At 35.5% G+C, this 14,201-nt stretch overlaps 1 protein-coding gene across 2 annotated transcripts; it reads left to right on the forward strand.

Annotated features, from left to right (window-relative positions):
- Positions 1–293: 293 nt before the first annotated feature.
- LOC150077118 (uncharacterized) lies at positions 294–13,671 on the forward strand. Of its 2 annotated transcripts, none has more exons than XM_090386568.1 (4): positions 294–433; positions 1,841–1,916; positions 8,482–8,610; positions 13,507–13,671. In XM_090386568.1, exons 1-4 carry the CDS (start codon positions 414–416, stop codon positions 13,621–13,623), a joined length of 342 nt encoding a protein of 113 aa, XP_090242694.1. In that variant the 5' UTR covers positions 294–413; the 3' UTR covers positions 13,624–13,671. The 2 variants fall into 2 exon arrangements, with proteins under 2 accessions (XP_090242694.1, XP_090242695.1); XM_090386569.1 differs by having other exon boundaries at positions 294–429.
- Positions 13,672–14,201: the final 530 nt, after the last annotated feature.

The raw sequence follows: 14,201 nt of genomic DNA on the forward strand, positions 1-14,201 counted from the left end.
CCTAGATAATATGTTGTCCGCGATGCATTGGTTGATTAAATGGACTGAAACCTATTAAAACTTAGAAACTATAGAGTGTTTATATAATATAATTAATAATATTATATAAGAGTATATGATTGAAACTATGCTAACTTTGGTAGATGGCTACGAATTAAACTGATGCAATTGCACTAACCTTTACGCTAACTTAGTAACTAATACAGCCTATGATGAACTGTGGCGTCACATGTCGTGTATTTTATTGGTTGTCTCTGCCTGAATGAATTCATAATTGTAGTTTGTTATGCTTGTAGTTGATAGTTTTCATTTGATTGTCCAATAATACTGTTCGTTCTTGGGGGAAAAAAGAGAGCACAGAGTATTTTAAGGGAAAATCAATTGAGTGACTCTGCTTCCTCGGTAACATTCTGATGGGTGGAATGTTAAGTGAGTGAGTGAACATGCTAAGAGTTGTGATCTTTTTAATGAACTATATTTGTTGCCCATTATTAACTTAAGTCGTACTTGTACACAGTGCACAACGTGGGGCGTTCAGATATATTTTTGAGTACGATTATATGCTGTTGGTTGGTGAAGATATATTATCCATAATTCTTATCCCCAACACCTTTCAGGGTAGTTCAGGATATGAATTATGGGTAATATATCCTTACCAACAGCATTATTATATATGAAGCGAGATATGAATTCATCATTATTTGCACTTAGGGTGTGTGTGTCAGATGGCAAACAAGCTGTTAACCTCATAACTCTAATAAATTAAAATAAAATATTGTTTATAATTTTGAAAATATTGGCTGGGAAAGATACATGGGGAAATATTTGATTTTATTCCCAAATTTAAAACTAGAAAAATTTTTAAAAGTGCCATGTTAGATTCCAATTTATGGTCTAAGGATTAAAGCCTAACCTTGATTGGGTAATCCTTCATGCAGATCCTTGGTTTTCAAACAACCTTGACTCACAGAACTTGAATTTCTCTCTCTTGTTTCCCTTCTCTGTACCCTATCCAATGGATCCACATCTTTTCTAAAAAGGGGTTTCCAAACCTGTATGCAATATTCAAGATGCATCCTGCCACTGCTTTATATAACATATTAATCACCTGGAAAAAAAACTTGGCCAGTAGGGAGAAAGCAGGCTATCTACACTGTTCAGAGAACTTCACATCAGACTGTATAGTTTCTTCTAGGTCCTTTTCATTTCATATGGAAAAATTTTTTTTCAGCATCCCCTGCACTTGTCAACAGATGTGACTGTTTTTGTAAAGACAAGATGCAGTGTGAATAGGAGAGGTACAAAAATGTTTGCTAATGCTATTGGAGGAGAGTTAGGTTTTTAGAAAACTGTTAGTTTCAAGGGATATTAATTGTGGCTAAAAGGCAGTACATTAGATTCTTGCGCTGTTTTACATTGTTCTATTGTGACATATACTGAATTGAAATCATTAGGGAAAGTATGGGCCTTCTGAGGGGGGGGGGTCTTATTACACTAGCTGATAGCTGAAGGCCATGGGGTGTGGGAAAGTAATGGAAGAAATACTGAACTGAAATAATTAACATAAAAAGTAATAAGGGAGGAAACACTACACTGCATTTGTAACAAGCAAGAACATTTAACATGGTAAGATTAGGTGTGGACATTGGGTTATGATCCCAGTCAATTCTCCCACAAGGGTACCTTAGGAGAAGTGGAGTGTTCTCCTCCTGGTCAGATAGCTTCAGACCCTTTAGTAACCAGAAGTCATATTGTATATTTTTTAACTTCACTGAAAACTTAAAAAAATAAAATAAGATGCAGTATTTTCTAATTTATCTCAAATACTTTTTTTTGTCAGATTGAGTGAAGGTACTTCCAGTCCACTAACAGGAATGTCTGTCTCCTCTGATGACCGATGGAAATTGATACAACAGGTATGAACAGGGGGGAAAAAACATTTCTAATATTCAGTCAGTATCATTTTATTTATTTATTTTTTGGCAGCGATTTTCACAGAATGATTTTGTGCTTTATGGAATTGTAAGTATAATTTGACATGTCCCTGCTTACAGAAGTGTAATTAAGAATTTTGACACCTATGACCAAATATCAGAAATGTGCCTTTGTTTTCATAACAATAATTAAATTATAATTTTGAATTAATTATAATATTATTTTAACTGCAAATTATAAAAATTAATTATTATTAAATTATAAATGGATAATTTATAAAAAAAAGATTACTTTTATTAAAAAAAGAGGCTTTTATAATAATTAATTTAGATAATAAAAATTGACATATTTTTAAAATAAATTATAAATTCAGTTATTTCAAGCCATTTAATTATTTGTCTAATCTATATATATATTTTTTTTTCTAGTAATTACTGAAACATATTTATCATCATTCCTTGAAGGTGGAAAATCACCTGAACAAATTCTGCCTATGGGCAACCCTTTCCTAAGTAAATCACAATGGTGTACAATCATGATGGATATTTCGAAAATTTACCAGCTGTACACTTTGGCTGTCCTCTAGATCAATGGTCTCCAAAGTTTGGTGTGCATGCACCCCTCGGGGTGCCCGAGATGATCCTTGGGGTGCTCGAGATAATCCGCAATAAATCAATATTTATTAATTATGAAAACTTTAGTTTTTCGAAACATAATTGAAAATAAAAATTATAAATAAATGTTTTTTTAATACTTCAATATGTAGCTTTGTTTGATGAAGCCATCAGTTTCGCCCATGTCCGAAACGAAGCAGCCATGTGCTCGCTTTGGGCTCGGAGTAACATATCACAGTAACATATCCAATGTAGCTGCATCCTTGTTTAACTTACTGAACAAATGTATCAAGCAAACAATCAAACAAATGATTTTATAAATGTGATTTTAGATATAATGCCTTCCATATAAATGATTTATAAATAAAAAAAAATATTAAACTGATATATTTAATTTTTTATTCTGGGGTACATGCTAGTCCTTTTAAGTAAAATAAGGGTGTGCGACCAAAAAAAGTTTGGAGACCACTGCTCTAGATGATCAGAATAAGGCATGGGTGCCACATTATTTGTATGTGCCACTTGTTCAAATGGATTATGTGACTGGTTGAACAAAAGGAGCCGACCAGGCTAGCCAGGTGGGTAAAGTGCCTGCCTGGCAACCCAAAGGTCGTGGGTTCGAATCCCGCCTCGGGCATGGATCACAGTAAAATGCAAAAAACTTTGAGAGGTGCATTATGGCCACAGAAGCTGATGCGCCAACAACTAACAAAAAAAAAAGAAAAAAAATTGATGTCATTTGCCATACCCAAATGGACGAAGTTAAAAGACTTAGTGGTGATTGTGACTTTTGTAATGTGAATGTAAGTGATGAGACCAATCCTTCATGATGACAGTATGCCAATTCCAGTAACTCCACATCATGGACTAGATTCTTTAGAAGACAAAATGGAATACAATGAAGGTGTGATTGGCTGTTCCTGACTACACACCTGATGAAAAGATATTAGAGCTAGAGCTGTTTACTCAAATTGAATATTGAATGACCTCATTAGATATCTAACCCTCTCCAAAGATGAAGCTGAACTTCTCACCTTGTGACTAAAGCAGAAATGCTTGGTTAAGAAGAACATTGAAGGTCTCACTGTTGAAAAAGAAACCAAGTTTTGGTTTTTTTTCATAGTTTTTAGGGAATTGTCATACACATTACATCAGAATGGTACCTATTTATTGATGTTTCCATCCTCATTGCCCATTCTCTTCATCTATAGGAGATATATACTATAACATGAAGAGACAACTTTAAGCAATTCAGTATGGCACCCGTTAATAGAATATCTGCAATATGGCACTCGTTAATGGAATATCTGCAATGATCTCAAAGTAATTGGTATGTTAAAGGGCATGCAAGGAGGGTTCACAAAATATTGTTTTTCTTGTGCTTATGGGGCAGTCATTTTACCACAGATGGTTACATCAGATGTGACTGGCCTCAAAGAAGCACAATATGAGCCAAAAATGAGTAGTATGCAGTATGCCCCATTAGTGGATCCACTGAAGATTTTATTTTCACCTCTAGACATTAAATGTAGCCTAGTGAAGAGTTTTGCAAAAGCAGTGGGCAAGGTGAATTCGAGAGGATTTCATTACTTAAGTGAGAAATATCCAAAGATATCAGTGCTTAGAAAGAGGAAATGTTTGTGAGGCCTCAAATCAAAGCACTTCTGCAGGATGAAAGCTTTGAAAAATGCATCAGTGCTTTAGAATTAAAAGCATGGCAAGCTTTCAGATGGCTTTATAGAAACTTTTTGGGTAACCACAGGTCTCTCACATCCAGAGATCAAGTTCAGAAACTGCTCAATGGATATAAAGAAATTAAATGTTGTGTGCTGACGAAACTTGCTTTCTTGAAGTCACATTTAAACTTTCTGAAAACCTTGGCACTGTGAGTGACAAGCAGGGGATCTATTCCAGCAAGACATTGTAAATGGAAAATTGCTACTAAGGTTTCTAGAATGAACATATATTAGTAGACTACTGCTGGATGTTTTACTGCAACATTCTGGACAAAGTGTACAAAAAATCATCTCCACAACATCTTTAAACCGTATGTCTTTTAACAATAGTGTATTGTATTATTTTAACTATGTGTATAAAGTGTATTGAGTTTAAACTGAAAAGTAATAAAAATGTAATTATAACCAGGCTCATGTTTTGTAATGAAATTGGCTTCCAAATGCATTTTTACTAAAAGAATCGAAATAATGATATGTTGAGAGCACTTTCAAAATTTCACCACCTTTGTTTTCAGAAGTCTATGTTATTAGCAGAGATGCATGGAGGTGTACATCCAATTATGTATGCTCTTCTTCCATAATAATACTTTAAAATATGAGGTCTGTTCAAAATATATCTACATTACTATGATATACACCGATGAGCCAAAACATTGACCATCCACCTAATATGATGTTGGTCCTCCACATGCAGCTTAAACAGCTCATACCTGGCAAGGCATGGATGCTAAAAGATTCCTAAATGTCTTGTGGTATCTGGTCCCAACACATAACCAGCAGATCCTTTAACTCCTGTAAGGTCCGTGGTTGAGACACCGCAGATTGGAGTTGCTGTTCCAGCACAAACCATAGATGTTTGATATGATTAATGTCTGGGGAATTTGGAGGCCAGGGCAATACCTGGAAGTCTTCCTCATGTTGCGCAAACCAGTCTCGAACAATCCAGGTGGTGTGGCATGGCACATTATCCTGCTGAAAGACGGCACTGCCAGGGGGGAAGACTTGCCACAAAAGGGTGTACTGGTCAGCAATGATGTTTAGGTAGGTGGTAGACATCAGAGTGCTCAGCATATGGATGACTGGACCCAGGGTATCCCAGTAGAACATTGCCCAAAGCATGACACCTCCACCACCGGCTTGTTTTCGTCCCACAGTGCATCCAGGTGCCATCACTTCCCCGAGTAAACGATGCACACATACCTGGCCATCCACATGGTGCAACAGGAAACAGGATTCATCAGACCAGACAATCTTCTTCCAATCACTCAAGGTCCAGTTTCTCGATGCTCACGTGCCCATTGTAGGCACTGTCGCTGGTGAACCGTGGTTAGCATGGGCACTCGGAGTGGCCTGTGGCTGCACAGCCCCATTTTCAGCAGAGTTTGATGTATTGTGTGTTGTGACACATTACTCCCATCACCAGCATTCCAATTACCAGCGCGTTGCACCACAGCCGCCCTTCTGTTGCCATGTACCATCGATGGGGCATGGTCGTCTAACACGTCCCCAGCAGTTTGTGGGGTTCCCCTCCTCAGACCACTTTCGGTAGGTACTAACCACGGCTGACTGTGAGCACCCCATCAGCCGTGCTGTTTCGGATATGCTCTGACCCAGTCACCTGGCTATTACAGTTTGGCCTTTATCAAATTTGATTAAGTCTGCTGCCTTTTCCATCTGAAGAACAAGAGTAACTGCTTAACAGAGCTCAGTATCAGGTGTTTTTTATACTGTGTCCTGACCCACATACGCGCCGTAGTTCACCTGCAGTTGCTTCGATTTGCATAATGACTCGCTGGTCATAATGTTTTGGCTCATCGGTGTATTAACAATAAGCATACTTACAGCATGGTTGATTTAATCCCTATCAAAATACCTTCTGAGGTGTATACTTACCCAATGATTTTTCTGTTCTTAGAAGCACTTCAGGAATGCAAGTTTCGAATTCTTTTTATATCACATTATTCTTTATTGTTTGTGCTTCATCAATCATCAAACTGATGTCCTTTTGGGGTTTTTTTACAATCATTTGGAGGAGGGGGGGGGAGTCATATGAAGCCATATCTGGTAAATGTGATTTGAATGATTCTAATTTTATGTCAAAAATACTATATAACTAGCAATGAAAGCAACAATGCTTTGTCGTGGTAAAGCAACCAGTCTTTGGCATCATTTTCTCAGTAAAAAAATAAAAATGCTGGCAATGTGGTCGCCATTTTGCTGCACACTTGCCCACTTTTTTGGGTTAGAGAAGGGGATTTTTCCATTACAATCACTGCTGTTTAGTTTTAGGATCATACCTGTAAACCCAAATTTCATCTCCAATTACGATATGTTTCAAAAATGTCTTGTCATTAGCTGGAAGTGATTTGCCAGCACTATTTACTTGTCTTTCTGTTAGCAGGTGCAGCTGCACTTTGGTGTAAATGAATTGTCAAATTAATTTGCACTGTACCTTTTTTATACTTTTGTTTTAATTAAATTTTATGCAAAAGTTAAAATCAATAAATATTTTACTCACATTCAAAGGTTTCTTCCTTTTGCAATAGCTCCTTCGATTGATGTGATACACCAACCGAAGGGGCTTGCACCAGATCATCTGGATTCAGAAACTGCACAAATCAGTGGGCAAGCTTACTAAGAACTCATTGCACTGATGCTTTGTTTGATGGTTGTGCTAATCCTTGCAAGATAAAAACCACAATTACTATAAAACAAAGAACTAGCAGTTCAGCCTCACAACTGCTAGACTAACCTGTAAAATAATAGTCACCAAGTTCAGTTTCCTATTTGCCACGGTGACTGTGTTTTCAAGCCCTAGGGAGCAGGAATTATACACTACACCAGCGAAAAAACCAACATATGCTTTGTACAGAACTGATTGTAATAAACACCAGTTTACAGTTCTGAATTAGCCTTCCAACTGACCTGTAGGAACACTAATTAGGCTTTACTGTGATAATTCATCTACACTTACAGGCTAGACAAGCCAATAAATTGAATTATTCAGAAATCAAAAGCTGATTAAATTTCAAATGAAAATTCCATGTGAACTATCCACTCTTCAGCTGTGAATGAGGACATTCTAAAAATGATAAGCAAACAGATTAGACAACATTTATTCCCACTTAAATCAAAATGCAAAACCTCAAGAATGGACAGCAATCCTCCACCAATGTGGGTGGTACTAAGAAAAACCCCATAGCCATTACCTTTGAATAATTTACCGAAATGTGCAAAGTATCTATAACAAGCTGAAATGTTTGAGCTGCTACTGCTCTCACAGAGCATTAACATAATTTGTGTGACAGAAGGTATGGGAGTGAGAAAAAATTTTTTTTTTTTTTTTTTTTTTTTTTTTTTTTCAGAACATTTCAAATGAAAGTGGGAAACCATATTAATATCAGTTTTTCTTGCTTTAAAGAGCTGTTTGAGATCGGGATGCAGTGGTACCTGTGTTGACATTGCAGTATTTGATATTTCACTGTGACCAGATGTTTACATTATTGACAAAGTTACCAAATAGCTTATCTCTGGCTTACACCCATCCTAGGCCGATCCCCTCTCCTACAGTAATACTTCCTCAATTAGGTTGTTTCCAGACAAGAATGCCAAACAATTTCTTTGAAATTGGTATACATGTCATACATCACTGGCCTCTCAACAAGAGGAATGCTTCTTATATCTTGTGATAGCTTCAAATCCATTGAATCACAATAGAACCTGTTCGATTCCAGTCATGATCCTCTTCCACCTGCAGAGGTGGAAGAGGATCATGAAGAGGATCATACACACACATGATTCAAATGTATGTGTATACATTTCATGTATACACACACATTTGAATTTAGCTGTTTCATAAATAATACAAAACAGTTGTAATAAAAAAAAAAACCTGGTGGTGTTGAAATCCATTCCACGATTAGTATTTGAAGTATGATGTTGCTGAACTGGACTTAGAATTCAAGGAAATTAAGCAGCTTCTAAGGAAATTACTGTCAAAACAGTTTTAAAAGGATAGTGGATCCTCTAATCTATTTGAGATGGTAATGTGATCTATTCATGATAAAATTAATTATTAACTAATTTGAAAATTGATTAATTATTTTGACGTAGTATTAATTGCTGAATGCTTTAACTTTTATATAAAAATATTAATATGTTGTGAAATTTTAAATTACAGTAGTGATTTATTTCAGGTTGCATTATTATGTTATGTTCACCGAGGAGAGGGATCAAAAGACTTGTATAAGACCGTAATAGGAGCAAGAGTTATTAATGATCTCTGGAAACATTTAACCCACAAGAGTGATATTAAAAAGCACAGAGTAAGCATAAAGTAAAAAATTTTTTTTTAAAACTTTTTCTTAATGACGTGCCAGTATACATATTTTTTTTGTGTGTTTGAAAACTATTCATTTTGCTTATTTCTAACTCTATGTGATTACTGAAAACCAGCTTTGTTTTGTCTTGGAACAAAATTTTTTTGTTCCAAGTTTCAGTGTTCAGTGGTTTGGAGTGTTAATTATTACTGTACAGTAATAATTCAAACACAGCATAAGTTTGTTAAGGAGAAGTCTTGTCTGACCAATTTAATTGGATAGTATGATGTGGTCACAAAGGAACTGGATGCAAAAAATAATATTGATATCATATACTTGGATTTCAGGAAAGCTTTTGATACTGTTGCACATGGAAGACTACTGTACAAATTGGAGCAGTATGGCATTAAGGGCAAGTTGCCACAATGGATAAAAGGATGATTGAGTGGGAGAAGACAGAGTGGACACTGCTCTCTGTGGATCAGTGATATTAGTGGAGTCTCCCAGGGTTCAATGTTGGGCCCATTGTTGTTTTGTATATTTATCAATGATATTGATATCGATGAAGGTATATCAGGCTTAAAGTCAAAATTTGCAGATGACTCAAAGTTTGGCAGGATTGTTAATGACAGTATGCTACTGCAACAGGATCTAGAAAAGCTAGGTAGATGGGCTGAGAAGTGACAACTCAAGTTTAAAATTTACAAATGGAAAGTACTGTGTATGGATAGCAGTAATCCCAGAGAAATGTACCAACTGTGTGGTACTACATTCAGGGTAATGAAGAATGAAAAGACCTGGGGGTAATTGTGCAGTCAGTGTTAGACTTCAGTTTAACACTGACAAAATCCCGTTTTCTCAATGATATATAGGAATTTTGCTAGCAGGGATAATGGGGTGATTATCTCTTTGTATAAGGCAATGGTCAGGCCACACCTTGAGTACTGCATACATGTCTAGAGGCCTCATTTTAGGAAGGATGTAGAGTTGCTAGAACGAGTATAGAGAAGGGTAACAAAGGGGTGTTCTTACCAAGAAAGGCTTAAGTTCTGTAAATTGCAGTGTCTGGAGACTAGGCATCTGAGAGGCGATCTGATTGAGGTATATAAGGCCTTGAAAGGTTTGAGCAGATTCAATGCTGATGGCATTGTTCCTCTTGCTCAGATTACTAACCTAAGGGGGCATAAACTGAAATTGAGGAAAGATAGTTGTAGAATAGCTGTGCAAAAATTTGCCTTTAGCCAGCAGGTTAAAGGATTGCTGGAACAAACTTCCATCTGCTGTTGTGGAAGTTGATAGCTTAAATAAATTCAAGGAAGGACTGGACAAACTTTTGGAGCAAATGGATGGGTGAAACGGGAAGGTTTTTTTTTTGGTTGATATACTGCTTAAGCTTGTTTTCTTACATCATATGCCTCTGTTAATGCTAATGCTGCAGGCTACAGTCATGGATTTCCCCCTTTGACCTGTTTGTCATTTGCATACAGGTTTTAATGCAGTTAGCATGTTGTGATGCATCCTTGCTTTATGTTCACCTACTGTTACAATACTTCTGTTTAATACTGGTGCTACATTTTTCCCTGGCAGTTTAGAAACTTTTTTTTTTTTTTGGTTAATTTTTCTTTCCCATTTCTGTATTGTACATACTGTAAATTTCATTGGTACATATTAAAAATATTTTTAACTAATCACAAAATTTTTTGCAGCCTGGCTGTTGTGAAACACTATTATGAACAAATCATTGAATGCAAAACTAAAAGGTTCACTCATACTTACATGAACTTACAATACCTTGACAGTTTTACAAATTTTAATTCTCTTTATCTGTTACTTTATTTTATCTTTATCTGCTGATAAGATATTAAGTAAGTAGTTATATTAAGATACATTCATGTTAATTGAATGAATAACAGAATCCCTAAAGGCAGTGGTGATTGGCTAAGAAGTGCCATGGCTCAATAAATACATTAATACATTGCTCAATAAACACATATATACATTGCTCAATAAACACATATATACAATAAATACATTCTGTACTATTTTTGTTTTTTTACCAATGTTATGAATTATTAAATATTATATAGTGCTACTTGTAAATCAGCAGAATGAAGCAGCATACTAATCTAAAATTGGCTCTCATATGACTTATGTATAGCAAGATCCATACATATGTAGTGAATGTTTGTGCTTTGGAACTTGTTTCCTACCGGCTGAATGATGGCTGAATTGTGCCATAGCAAAATTGACATGGGTGCTTATTTCTGGTGTTTATGCACAATAAATAGGATGACTAATATACTGAAAAAAACATTTTCATTATTGTCATGCAGTTATAAACTTGAATCTAAATGATTAGCCAGACTTCTACCTTATTTAAATATTGTGGAAAAACAATGTTTTAAAAAAAATTTTTTATTTATTTGTTATTATATGTTCTATTTTGTCAATACTAGCTGAAATCACTAGCAGTTGCTACTGCCTAAAAGAAAGTACAGTCTGTCCTCGTATAGCACGATAGTTGTGTTCCTAGAAACCCTTGTGCAATGAAAAATCGTGCAATATAAACAACAGGCCCTATGGGAAAAGTGGGGTTAGGTGCCGACCACCCAAGATTGAACACACATTTGGAACCAAAACATTACCAAACAAAATAAATAATCGGGTAATTTTAATCTTTATAAAATACGTAAGTATTTTATAACGATTAAAATACGTAATAAAAAATAATATGATATATTTTATTTTATAAATAATAAAAATGCATTAATAAAATAGTAAAAAATTTATTATATTAAATAAAATAGTCGTAATAAAATACTTACGTATTTTATAATACGTAAGTTGTAATAAAATGTTTACTTATTTTATTACGTAATAAAATATTGCTAATGCTTTTGCTTCTATCGTAAGCAAACTTGTTTTTTGTTTGATTTTCTATCCAAACAGATGACAGCCATTCCATCTCTTCCAAATCTTTGGGCGCATTATGGCCTTAGCTGCCAATGCGCAATAAAAAATCAAATCAAATCCAAATCTTTGTGTCTTCATCTAATGGATTTTAATTACACTTTGTGTTGTTCCTGCTATTAAAGTTGTTTTTATTTTCTCTGCATTCTTTGTAATTCTCGGCGTTGCCTCATTTAGGTCTATAGCATGTGCAATATCACATGGTCTTTCATTTTGCTCAAAGCATTTCACAATTTCATATTTTTTCTCTATCGACAGAGGCGGACTGGCCATAAGCCTTACCCGGGAAATCCCAGTGGGCCGAAGGCCGGTGTTATTTTGGCCATAAACCATAGTATGAGGCCACTATAAATTTTCCCGGGTAAAAATTTTTGATCCAGTCTGCCTCTGTTTATCGATATTGCTTTTTTTTTTCCTCTCTGAATCTGCAGTGTCTTCGCCGGGACGAGTGACCCGGATTCAGCAGATGCTACACTCTCTGTCTGAGTGCTCTTTCGACATTCGTTTCTGCTGGATCCCAAGCCACATTGGGATTGTAGGAAATGAACTGGCAGATGCTGCGGCCAGGTCACCAGAACCCCACAGCACTTATTGTCTGTTAGTCCCCTATACAGACTACAGGCAGCTAATACATGATAAATTACTGTCCCAATGGCAACAATCCTGGCATGAGCAAGTCACAAACAAGCTTTATCAAATAAAGCCTGTAATCCGACATTGGCAGTCTAGTCTGCGCAGGAGTCGCAGAGAGGAAGTTGTTCTAGCTCACCTCCGCATAGGACACAGTCATCTTACACATGCATTTCTGCTGAGGGCAGATGACTGTCCTATGTGTGAGAATTGTGACACCTATTTAAGTATACGTCACATTTTAACCGAGTGTCCACGTTTTAGACATGAACGTGACTTTTATTTTACCGAATTTAATCATCTGGCTGAGCCTTATACACTCAGTCAGATTTTATCTGACAATGACAATGTGTCTGCTGTTTTTAGCTTTTTAAAATCTGTAAGCCTTTTTACCCGTATTTAAAATTGAATTGTTATTCCTTTGCTGATATATTTTTTACCTTTAATATCTATGTTATATCTCGACATGGTGGCCTAACTAATTAGGTCACTGAATATTTTAATTTTTTATACATGACCTGGATTTGGCGCATTATAGCCTTAGTTGCTAATGCGCCAATAAACCCCAAACCAACCAATCAACTTTGCCGGGACGCTTCCTTTTCACACCTTTTAAGTATTTTACTCATTTTTAGGGAATAAAGCACAATTACAAAACGAGGAGGCATGCTTGATACACATAAACAAAGCTGTGCCTGTGTAGCAACTGAATAAACAACACCGTAAAGGCCAAGATACACTATTAACACCTCACATTTTACTAAAGCACATTTCTGGAGGTTACTACCATAAAACAATTTCCAGTTGCGTTTCTGCTAGTGGAATCTGTTATAAACTGGTAGTAAACTCCATCTAATTGCATTTGCGATTATACCGATAGCTGGAATTGTGTTGGTTTTTACGTTATTATGGTGAAAAATGTTTCCCCTTCACTGATATAAAAAACATAAATACATTTTCAGAATCTTCTCTTCATTCCTATCGTGTTGCGTTCGGTTGGGGGTGATTCTGCGTTCAACTGCCATTTCTTGTAAACACAAAGGCGAATCGTGCATAAGCAAATTCGGTTCGTGTTATACAAGATAACGTTCCCCTATTTATAAATCGTGTATGATCGAATTCATGTAATGTAAACACCTGTTATATGAGGACCGACTGTACTTTGTGTTTTTTGTACAGTTATTTGAAGAAATGATGCTTTTGCCCTGGATTACATTTTTTTATGATCATGGTGAAGGTCTGATTTCTCCCAATAATTAACTGAAGATTTTTCTAAATTTATGGACATTTATTTATTTGCAGATGGAAACTATCTTGGCCATTGCAGATTTCGTTAGTAGTCATCCACATGCCACTGAAAAAGAAATTCAAGATGAAGTAGAAAAACAAATTTCAATCTTTGTGGAGAAAATTCAGTAGCATATTTGAAGGAGTGTTTATATCTGTGCTTAATCATTATACTCACAGCTTTGAAGCATATATGAAAGAACATATATAAAATGCTTACTTTGATATTATGTGAAGTGTTAATTATTAATTTTTATCTTTTAAATTGAGCTTAAAAGATTTAAATTTTTAAAAAAATATGTAACATTCAGTTGTTATTATATTTGGAAATGTAAAATATTTGGCTAAGTATGATTGAGATAAGCAGTACGTGAAAGTTCTTGTGGTTCAAGAAATTAACTATATATAGTTAATTTTAGTTATACAGCAGGCCCCCGTTATAACGCGATTTGCTTTATGCTTATTCACCATAACGCTGTTCTTATATTATAACCCATATCTGACTGTAACACTGTCACAGATCACTATAAAGCTCTTTTATAGATTGCATTTTTAGCATATTTAACGAAATCGTTTTATTTGATGGAGTCGATAGCTTGAAAATGAATAGCAAAACGGCATTAAAATGTTTCCCATGCCGACTTGAGAAATTTTCCTACACTCAGTGAAATTTTCTCGCATGCTAATTTAATTGCAGTACAGCGACTTGT

This window comes from Mastigoproctus giganteus, chromosome 12 (assembly GCF_048544385.1).
Source record: "Mastigoproctus giganteus isolate SK-2022 chromosome 12, ASM4854438v1, whole genome shotgun sequence".
In the NCBI taxonomy this organism is placed as follows: domain Eukaryota; kingdom Metazoa; phylum Arthropoda; class Arachnida; order Uropygi; family Thelyphonidae; genus Mastigoproctus; species Mastigoproctus giganteus.

Coding starts and splice junctions, on each gene's coding strand:
- LOC150077118 (XM_090386568.1), top strand. CDS start 414: ATGGGTGGAATGTTAAGTGA. Junction 1,917..8,481: donor GATGGAAATTGATACAACAG/GTATGAACAGGG, acceptor GATTTATTTCAG/GTTGCATTATTATGTTATGT. Junction 8,611..13,506: donor GTGATATTAAAAAGCACAGA/GTAAGCATAAAG, acceptor ATTTATTTGCAG/ATGGAAACTATCTTGGCCAT.